This window comes from Sinocyclocheilus grahami, unplaced genomic scaffold (assembly GCF_001515645.1).
Source record: "Sinocyclocheilus grahami isolate Dianchi unplaced genomic scaffold, SAMN03320097.WGS_v1.1 scaffold514.1, whole genome shotgun sequence".
Classification (NCBI taxonomy): Eukaryota; Metazoa; Chordata; class Actinopteri; order Cypriniformes; family Cyprinidae; genus Sinocyclocheilus; species Sinocyclocheilus grahami.
The window spans coordinates 725672-736316 of NW_015505693.1; the positions used below are offsets into that span (position 1 = coordinate 725672).

Below are 10645 nucleotides of genomic sequence, written 5' to 3' on the forward strand. Positions count from 1 at the left end.
GTGGGAGTTTTTCAGCCTCATATCCGAGAACTGACTCAAGTACACAACTGCATCAGCAACGTAACTGGCTGGAATTATCGCCCATCCCAGAAGCATAATTTACTCGGGCAAAATATTTATACAGAGGCGGACCGAAATCACTTACAACAAGCCCATTCACGAAACCTAGTGGAAACAACCCACGTTAATAGCTCTCTAGACTTCTTATCAGTCTCAATACTTTTACGGAACGCCGCTGGTTGAAACATCTGTGTATAGAAATATTCAACAGCATAATGAACTTTTTGGCTGTACTACATTGTGTGATACTTATTTCAGTTTGTGAAATATTTGAAGGTCATCGAACGAACGGTAAGTGAACGACTTTACAATATTTTGCATTTCATTATTAGCTTCTTCATTATTGCTATAGAAGTTTGGCAACTTTAAACTACCAATGTAAGTAGGCTACTAATCGAGATACCATATGTTTTTATGTGTGTGAAATAAACACACGTTGGTGCGTTTTAAAGAAAACACTAGCGTTAATTTGTAATAATGTTTTACGTTTAGTTGATGTACCGTTCAATACTGACAGCGATCGAGCAGCTGTTGCTATGGTCACCTCCTCACGCAAAGGCGATTTCATTGTTGACTAGCGTAAACTTTAGATTTAACATTTGTGGTTACTGAAATGTTGTTCTATATATATATATATATATATATATATATATATACTTTTATGTAAAAATAATTCATATTCATAAGTCTACCAAGTCTACGTTTTCTTCGACCCTCCTTTGTGGGTACAATAATGTTAAGTTTGCAAATGAACCGAAAGTCAGTGCACTTTATATTTATTGCATTGGCATTTGTTGCATGTTCTGTTAAATGTGTGATATTACGTTAGTTAACCATGTATTCAGAAACTGATAGTCAACCTTTGAGCAATAAAACAAGAATAAGGCATCTTTACACAGTCAAGTTGGTTGCTCTGTTCCTGCTCACAATTCAGTGTAAAGATTTAATGCAGCATACAAGCTAGCCTAAATTAAGCCCGCTCTGACCAACCTCACCCCTTAGTATCAAAGTATACAGTTGTATTTGTTGTATTTGTGTAAATGCATTTATGCCAACTTTGAGCAGAATTCAACAGTCTATGTAAAGACAGCTAAAATGCCACTTCAAAAGTATATATAAAGGCTATTTATAAAGGTTAATTCTAAAGGTTTTTATTGTTAACAAATATTTGAAATATTTTCACAAAGTGTCAATTCCTGTAATCCTGTAAAAAAATTCCCTTTTTTCCTCGTAACATATGAGATTTCTCATATGACATACTTTATTGGGTATTATGACATATCTGAGATAATCTTTGTTTTAGTCATCAAATACTTTCCAGTTTCATATGTGCAACTGTGAAGGAATTGAGAAAATACATCACAAGCTGATGTCAGGGTTGTACTGTTGGCATTATCTCTGAGATGGATTATGTGTGTTTTCATTCTGTATTTGTTTGTCTAGCTGGCATGTGCTGGCTGCAGCAGGGTCCGGCGCACCGCTGTGACATGGTGCTCATGAGAGGCGTGAGCAGGGAAGAGTGCTGTGCTGCCGGCCGTCTGGACACTGCCTGGTCCAATACCAGTCTGCCTATCAATGAAGTCAGCCTGCTGGGATTCCTGGGAATAGTTTCCTGTAAGCCGTGCAAAGGTACCGGCTCGTATTTACCCTCCGTTCTAAGATCTCAGCAGGTAGACTGGGTTGTCCCGTTCCAACTTGTTGATATCAGTGAGAGACTCTGTGCTGAAATCTTCTTGGACTGGTTACTACACTCACAGAAAACAGATACAAAAGAACCCTTTGGTACAGAGGTATATACCACCCCAGTGACAATATTTGTTCCTTTTTTCCCTGAGTGTTTACCATTTTAAGCCTTCTACACACAGAGAACATTCCTCATTTGCAAATTAGGGCTGAACCCATTTTGGTTGAGGAGATCAAATCTAGTACTGTAGGCCAAATGCTGGTTTGGAGAGTTTTCTTTGCGAATGCAATTCTTCAGCAAGTTTTAAAAAGCATGGCTCTACACCAGATGTTTTGTTTACCATTCCTCGGCTGTTGTGGAAATAATTTACTACTGATCGCCTTGGCCAGGTATGTAGGTTCATATAAGGGCTCCAAACCTCTACTATTATCAGACGTTTTAAACCCAGAGTGTTATTACTGGAGTAAACAAGTTAGCTGACGTGATAATTAAAAAGAATTTCCTCAGCCCAGTAAGCTCATAATTGTGCTACAAATTGTAGTTTTGTGGCTTTTAATGCATATCTATTAGCTTTGAGGTAATCTGTATGATTGTGCACTCTTAAAATTCACTTTTAGCAGGTAATTTTAGCAGATAGATGCATTTAAAATGTATAGTCATCCTCCTCCAGGGAAACCAAGAAATTGATGAGTCATCCTGCTCTCACTCATTTCATCCAATCAAATGCTCTCCAGAATAAGAATGTTCCTACCACTAAAGTTGTAGTGACATTAGCAACATTTTGGTGTCCAAAAATGGTCCATTGTCTATTGTCAACAGTGTTGTGAAGTCACTTTTAAACCATGCAGCTTTTTGTTGGTCAACATGACAAATCTGCAGGACCAGCTTGACCAACGTTGCGCAATCTTTGTGGGGAAATAATTTGCCCTTACACAAAATTCCTGATCACGTAGATTCTGATTGAAATGACTGTCTTGCTAGCTTGCTTTCTGCCAGCTAAAAACTGTCAAACAAAGGTAAATGTAACCACACCTTAATACAACTTGCTTCTTAATATCAATAGCAAGTTGCAAATCAAAATTCCAGATTGTGTGGATTTTGCCCTAATGCTACATTTTCCAGATTGCGTGAATTCCTATTGAAATTACTGGATTTTGTCTGTAAAAAATTAAGAACAATGGTAAATGTGACTGCACTTTAATATGACCTACATGATTATCAATAGCACATTAAAATGGGAAATTCCTGATTGCGTGGATTTCGCCCTAAACACAAAAGTACTGAATTTCTATTGAAGTAACTTGGATTTCACTTGCAGAATTTTGCTGAACAATAGTAAATGTGACTGCACATTAATATGACCTACATCTGATTAGCAATAGCAAGTTGCAAATCACAATTCCAAATTTGCACTTAAATACGAAATTCCAGATTGTTAGGATTTCGACCTCATATGAAATTCCTGATTGTGTGGATTTCTATTGATATAACTGGATTGCAGAAACTTGCTAAACAACAGTAAATGTGATACAACCTACTTATGATTAGCAATAGCAAGTTGTAAATTGAAATGTCAGATTGTGTGGATTTTGCCCTAATGCTAAATTTTTCAGATTGCGTGAATTCCTATTGAAATGACTGGATTTTGTCTGTAAAAAAACTTCTGAACAATGGTAAATGTGACTGCACCTTAATATGACCTACATCTGATTAGCAGTAGCACATTGCAATGTGAAATTCCTGATTGCGTGTATTTTGCCCTCATACGAAATTCACAATTGTGTGGATTTCTATTGAAATAACTGGATTTTACTTTTACAGAAATTCACTGAACAATGGTAAAATGTGACTGCACCTTAATATGACCTACTTCTAATTAGTAACAGGAAGTTGCAAATCAAAATTCCAGATTGTGTGGATTTCGCCCAATTACACAGATCCCTATTGAAATGACTGGATTCCATCCCACACTTTTATACAGCCCGTATCTGAATAGCAATAGCAAGTTGCAAATTGAAATTCTAGGTAAACATTTAAAATTTTTCTCAAAATTTTCTCTTAAATTCAGCTATATTTCTCATTATGCATAAAATTTAAAAAATAGTTTGACATAATAGCAACTATATTTCCCCCCCTTCTCTCTCCTCCCTCTCTCAGCAATCACTCTTTCCCAATGCTTATTGGAAAGCAGACTTGTTTTGCCTTTCCCTCTCGGAGATGACTGAATTCCAGCACACCGCAAAGAAAAATGTGTGTCACATGCTAGAGAGGTCTGGTCCTCATAAGTCTCAAACACAATCAGCATCATTAGACACTTGGGGTGAGGGGGGTGAAGAACCACTGGAAGTGAAAGTCTGTTATATTGTTTGTTCCATGGCGTTTGCTTTCCATTATCATAAAACTATATGGATTAGCGGACCCTACTGTGTGAGCGCCCCAGTGTGTTCTCAATATCAAAATGCTTCAAAGCATTCCTGAAAGCTCAACTCGCGCTTAGCGTCTGTCCGGCGCAGGTTTCCTTACATTTGTTTTTCGGGGGCAGACAAGGCAGTTTGTAAATCATATGTGACTGCCGGCGGATCTTGAGGAAACATAACAGGGTTATGCTGGGATTTCCAGTGGCGGTATCTGATTCGGCCTTGGGTGATTTGGATGGCTTCACAGGGAAGGGGAGCAACAGGATATTAAAGAACTTGCAGGAATGGGAACCAGAAGCTGGGATAACAGGGCCTGAATCATAGAAACCGTTTCTGATGTGTTTTGTTTGCTCTGGCTTGAATGGAGTAGAATAGACAATTATTGGACAATGTCAGTGGATGACTCATTGACTCAGAATGACTTAACTTGGAATTGAGTTCAAGAGAGTTGATGTTAGCATGTTGCTAAGCTATTGGAGTGATATGCATAAAAATACAAATATGAGGGGACAGAACTATTTTATCAACGCTTTCCAGTATTAAATGAATATATAGGTTTCCTTATCAACCTTTGTCCACCAACTTTCTCTTGCAGAGAACTGCGAGGGGGTCAACTGCGGCCCTGGAAAAGTGTGCAGGATGAAGTCTGGACGTCCCCAGTGCGTATGCTCTCCAGAGTGTTCCAACATCTCCACTGAACATGCCGTGTGTGGGAGCGATGGGAACTCATACAAGGACGAGTGCGCACTCCTGATGGCTCGCTGCAGAAGTCACCCTGACCTGGAGATTATGTACCAGGGGGAATGCAAAAGTACGTTGCTGATTTTCAGGTTCCACATGCTGAGTCCATTATTTTGGTCAAATGTTTTGCAGACTGACTGAAAAGCTTCAGATTATTACCAGGACTGAATTATAAATTCACATTTACCATATCTATTCTGATAAGCTTCTAATAATATTTACCAGTCCCTTGTGAAAAAGTGCACTTGATTGTATTGAATATAAGTGACTGCAAACATTACATTAAGGGCCCTATCATACAACCGGCGCAATGTGGCGTAATGCGCGGCGCAAGTGTTTTTGCTAGTTTTAGCCCGACGCAGTTCTCATTTTCCCGTCCTGCACCACGTTGTTTAAATAGCAAATGCATTTGCGCCCATTCGTTTTTAAAAATGAAAAATTACATTCCGCAATGTAAATAGCAAACCCACCATGGTGCGAGCGCAACTGGCTTTTAAAGGGGATGGGAGATGAGACTCTGATTGGTTTATTGCACGTTACGTCCAAAAAACATCCATTACTCATTAAGAGAATAGGGACAACCCGTTTAGATCATGGACCTGGGCGCGCCGACCGTTTTCCCGTCGTTAAACTAGCAAAAGTGGATTCGGACACGCCCTGAGTGCACCTGCGCTGTGCGCTTTACACCATGCGCTTAGATCGTTAAAATAGGGCCCTAAGTTTGCACTCAAGTCTTTCTTTCTTATTCGTAAAGTACATTACTTCTATACTAAGTACTTTTTTTTCTCACAAGGGATGTGGGAATTAAGCATTGGCTTTCTGATGTTTTTTTGGGGCTAAATAGTGTAGAAAGTAGTTTGGACCCTGGTGGTCACTTGCATGTTGCATCTTTTAAATAAGATTTTTCCATCATTTTCTTGATTCTTGACACTATTCTTTCAGAGTCCTGCTCAAATGTCGTATGTCCTGGGACGCATACCTGCGTGACGGACCAGACCAACAGTGCCCACTGCGTCATGTGCCGCACTGCACCCTGCCCGATGCCCATGGTCACTGAGAAAACCATCTGCGGCAATGATAACATCACTTACCCCAGTGCCTGCCACCTGCGTAGGGCTACCTGTTTTTTGGGTCGATCCATAGGGGTCCGCCATTATGGACACTGCAGAAGTAAGTTTTTTACACACCTGCAAGATTCTGATATATCCACATTGGACTTGTTGAACTCATTTTAACGTTGTGTCTTACAGGTAATGAAGGAAGTGAGGAGAATTCACTCTTCTGAGGATGTCGAGAGCAGATCCACTCCCTGTACATATTATGATGGCACATAAGACGTGAGAGAACCAGTTTGAAACCATATAGTCTCACAATACGGTTCTCAGTTCCAAAGAACCCCTATTAGTATTTTATACGCATGCAATTCATACTTAAAGAAAATGTGTGGTTTTAACAGGAGAACTGAACTGATGAACTGACAGTGTGCATATTGTAAATATACTACAAGCTACTATTTATTGGAGAAAAGGAAGTCAGTGTTATTTATGTGTTAACACCATATATCCGTACATCAGCTGCCTTTATCAAGGTATTTATTGTGGGTTTTGCTTCCGTTTTCATGTAAACGTCAAAACTGAATAATGTAAACATGCACATTCCCGTACCTATGAATTTCCTCATGATTACTGAATAAAAATTTCTATTTTTTTTCCCACAAAGAGCTATTTCTTGTCAATTAAATATTTTAGAACATATAATTTTATGTTTTTAATATTTTATATTATTTGTATGCGTTTTATTATTATATTAACTGTTAATTCCCATGGTTTTCCAGACCTGGAAATGATCATTTTAAAACATTTTACTAGTTTCCTAAGACAGTGGGAACCTTGACATGAGCACTCTGTATGCCAGACAAAGTATATCAGCATTGTCAGCCATGAGCTTTTTGACAACTCTACTATGAACAAAGCGCATAGAATATTAACCAACAAAAACGATGACCAAACATCACTGAAATATCTTCTTGAACATTCCTAAGTACAGCTTTCCCAAAAACGTGCCTCTCTGCGAAAGCCATGTGGAGTCACAGTTGAAATTCTTATGGACATGGGAGACTACTTACTCATTGAGATAAAGTGTTGTGCATGTACTGTTTGTATTCAGAGGGATTACTCAGCCAAAACAGCTACACTTCCAGGCCGTGTTCACACTGACATGAAGACCAAACTGAGCCACCCACCAAGCAATGAAATTACCAGCTACAGTCTGATGGCAGCAGTTTTTTACGAGGATGCTGGGACAGTCAAATAATGTACAGTACACATTCTACTGTTGTAATGGTTTTCACATTGTAGGGTTGTGTTTTTGTCATTTTGTGTGTGTTTGAGTTTTATGGTCGCTTGACCTTGTTGTATACTTAAATGGTCATAAGGAGAATTTCAGTGACTAGGTGTTTTATCTGATTCCCAGTAAATCGTATTGTGTTATGCAAAAAAAGAAGCCGATAATTTGGTAGATGCAGATATTTGTGTACATCATTGTACAAGTTTGTTCCATGCATTCCTATCAGTAGACATTTAACCTTCCTGTAAATAGAGACCTTTTGCAGTATCTGAATATATACTGTAAAATTCAGTTTATTCAATTGCATATTTTTGTATTGTTAACTTTTTTTTATTAAAACATAAAATTAATTTTGCGTTAATATGATTCTAATGGTTCTTGCTGATTCATGTTTAAGATTTTGAAGCCCAAAACATGTCATTCAGTTTGACAAATTGATAAAACAATTTAAAAAAAAATCAATTGTTTAAATACACAGATAAAACGGATATAAATAATTTGATAAATAAAAACTGTATACACTGCTACTGCTGTGGCGAGTCAGAAGCGTGTGGATCCATTTGCAGCTTTTATTAGAATGGTCAGACAATACAAGGTCAAATACCGGCAAGGTAGAACAGCAGAGACAAGGCTGAGACAGAGTTGAGTACCAGGCGAGAGATCGGGGCAGGCGGCAAGCAATCAGAGTCCAGGGGAAACAATCCAAGTCGGGGCAGGCAGATAACAATCAGAGTAATGGGAAACAGTCCAATAACAGATGCACAGAAAATCAAACACGGGTATAACGCTCGGAAATGACAGCCGGAGGGGTGATGGGAATTGGAGTCCGAATGGAAATGTCTAATATTCGGGAGACGGTTCCCTCTGGTGGTGCGGAAGAGGCGGTAAGGGAGCCTCCTCTATAACAGAGCCCTACCCCTGCGAGCGGCTCCCGACGCGAGGAAGCACATGACGCCGGGGTCTCCCACGGGGTCGAGGGGCCGGTTTCTCCGGATGCGTTCTGTGAAACTCCTCAGTGAGTGTGGGGTCGAGGATATCTCCAGTGTTGACCCAAGATCGCTCCTCTGGACCGAACCCCTCCCAATCGACCAGATACTGGAGGGTACCGCCCCGGTGTCTGGAGTCTAGCATCTCGGGCACTCGATACGCCTCCTCGCCATCAACCAGGAAGGGCAGGGGGATCTGTGGTCCGGCCCCCTCCTCCGTCTCTCCTCTCGGACCACCAGCGGGTTTCAGGAGCAATACATGAAATGTGGGAGAAATGCGGTAATTAGAGGGCAATTCCAAGCGAAATGATACTGGAGATATTTGTCTAGAAATTGAAGGGACCAACATACCTGGGAGTTTTTTTACAAGGAAGTTGGAGGCATAGATCCTTGGTTGAGAGCCACACCCACTGGCCTGGGGTGTACTCGGGACGTCGATGTCGGTTGGCTTGTTGTTCTTGACGCCTTACGGCATAAAGTAGGTGAGTATGTGCCCGGTCCCAGACCTCCTCGCTGTGTTGCAACCAATCTGTGACTGAAGGTAATTCGTTGGGTTCGCCAGACCAGGGAAACAGTGGAGGTTGAAAGCCCAGGATGCATTGGAAAGGGGTCATACCGGTGGAAGGTTTCCTCAATGAGTTTTGGGCATATTCGGCCCATAGCAAGTACCTGCTCCAGTCTGATTGTTGTCGTTGGCAGTAGGATCTGAGGAATCGTATCACCTTCTGATTCAGGTGCTCGGTTTGCCCGTTGGATTGGGGGTGATAGCCGGACGTGAGGCTGATGTTCACATTGAGATGCCTGAAGAACGCGGACCATACCCTAGAGGTGAACTAGGGTCCTCGATCGGAGACTATGACTATGTTACTATGGGTAATCCATAGAAATGGAATACATGATTACAAAGTAGCTTAGCGGTTTCGAAGGATGTGGGGAGTTTAGGAATCAGACAGCAGGCTTTGGAGAATCGGTCGACAATGGAGAGTATAGTGGTGTTACCTTGAGAATTGGGCAGGTCGGTGATGAAATCGATGGCAATGTGAGACCAAGGTCAGTGTGGGGTAGGTAGTGGATTTAGCAAACCGGCTGGAAGCTGTCTAGGGGATTTGGATGTGTTGCAGTTCTGGATAAATTTGGTTGTGTCAGTCAGCAATGTGGACCACCAGAATCGGTTCCTGAGTAAATTCTCTGTGGCAGTGATTCCAGGATGACCCGAACTTGAGCTTGGGTTAGTCGTGGTCGAAGGGCTTCAGGGACATAGGTGAGGTTTGCCGGGCATTCAGGAGGTGGCCTGATGTCACGCAAGATGTCGTTCATGAATGACTGGAAGACTGATGGACTGTTGGCAAGGCCGAAGAGCATAACCAAGTACTCATAGTGCCCACTAGTGGTTGAAAAATGCCGTCTTCCATTCATCTCCCTCTCGGATACGAATCAGGTTGTAGGCACTGCGTAGATCTAGTTTGGTGTAATACTTGGCCCGGCGAAGCTGTTCGAGCGCGGCTGGGACTAGGGGTAATGGATACCGGAACTTAACAGTGATGTCATTGAGGCCACGGTAACCAATGCACAGCCGCAAACCTCCATCCTTTTTCTTTACGAAGAAGAACCCGGCTGACGCGGGAGAGGTTGAGGGGCGGTTGAATCCTTTAGCTAATTCCTCCTCGATGTAACATTTCATGGCCTTGGACTCTGGTTGTGACCAGAGTCCTCGCCTCGGTGAGATCAGAGTATTCTGGGGGCAGGTTCAGAGAGTCCAACGCCTCGGTGAGATCAGAGGGGCAGGTTCAAATCGTCTGTGCTCTGGCCAGGCGGGGAAGGTGCATAACTGGAAGCTCGGGGAATCTTTGAGAGACAATGATCATGGCAAGTAACGTCCCACTGAAGAATCTCTCCCTCTCTCCAAGAGACGCGTGGATTATGTGTGCGCAGCCAGGGTAATCCGAGAATAATAGAGTGATTGGGCGAGTGAATGACATAGAATCGGATGCATTCCGAGTGCAGGGTTCCTATTTGCAATCTGACTTCTTCAGTGATGCGGAGAACCTTTCCCTCTCCGAGAGGGTGGCCATCTAGCGCCTTTACTGCCAAGGGAGAGTTACAGGGGGTTAGTTTCAGTTTATGTTGTGCAGCAAATTCATATGACACAAAGTTCCCGGCTGCTCCGGAATCCAACAGAGCAGTAGTGGTAATTATCTTGTCTTGACTAAATATTTTGGCCGGTAATTTAATGCTTGATGCAGAAGTTGCACTATGGGTATTGACACTCACCGATCGAGAACTGGAAGATGGACGGACCGGGCAGAAGATCTTCATGTGTCCAGCCTGACCGCAATAGAGGCAAAGTTGGTTCTGCATGTGGCGTTCGCGTTCCGCGGAAGTGAGGTGAGTGAATCCTAACTGCATGGGTT

The 10645-nt window shown here is 41.8% G+C and overlaps 1 protein-coding gene across 2 annotated transcripts; it reads left to right on the forward strand.

Moving 5' to 3' along the window:
• Positions 1–64: 64 nt before the first annotated feature.
• Positions 65–7563, forward strand: LOC107554822 (follistatin-related protein 3-like). 2 transcript variants are annotated; one of them, XR_001605105.1, is made up of 6 exons: positions 65–351; positions 1504–1689; positions 4757–4972; positions 5845–6072; positions 6153–6239; positions 7069–7563. XR_001605105.1 is itself a non-coding variant. In XM_016237454.1 (5 exons), exons 1-5 carry the CDS (start codon positions 276–278, stop codon positions 6185–6187), a joined length of 741 nt encoding a protein of 246 aa, XP_016092940.1. In that variant the 5' UTR covers positions 65–275; the 3' UTR covers positions 6188–6617. The 2 variants fall into 2 exon arrangements, 1 of the variants encoding a protein (XP_016092940.1); XM_016237454.1 differs by lacking the exon at positions 7069–7563 and having other exon boundaries at positions 6153–6617.
• The last annotated feature ends 3082 nt before the right edge of the window (positions 7564–10645 follow it).

Bases quoted from the DNA above. Each gene is read 5' to 3' on its own strand.
- LOC107554822 (XM_016237454.1), top strand. From the start codon at position 276: ATGAACTTTTTGGCTGTACTACATTGTGTGATACTTATTTCAGTTTGT. The intron at 352-1,503 runs GTAAGTGAACGA...TTGTTTGTCTAG, and splicing joins TGAAGGTCATCGAACGAACG to CTGGCATGTGCTGGCTGCAG. The intron at 6,073-6,152 runs GTAAGTTTTTTA...TGTGTCTTACAG, and splicing joins CCATTATGGACACTGCAGAA to GTAATGAAGGAAGTGAGGAG.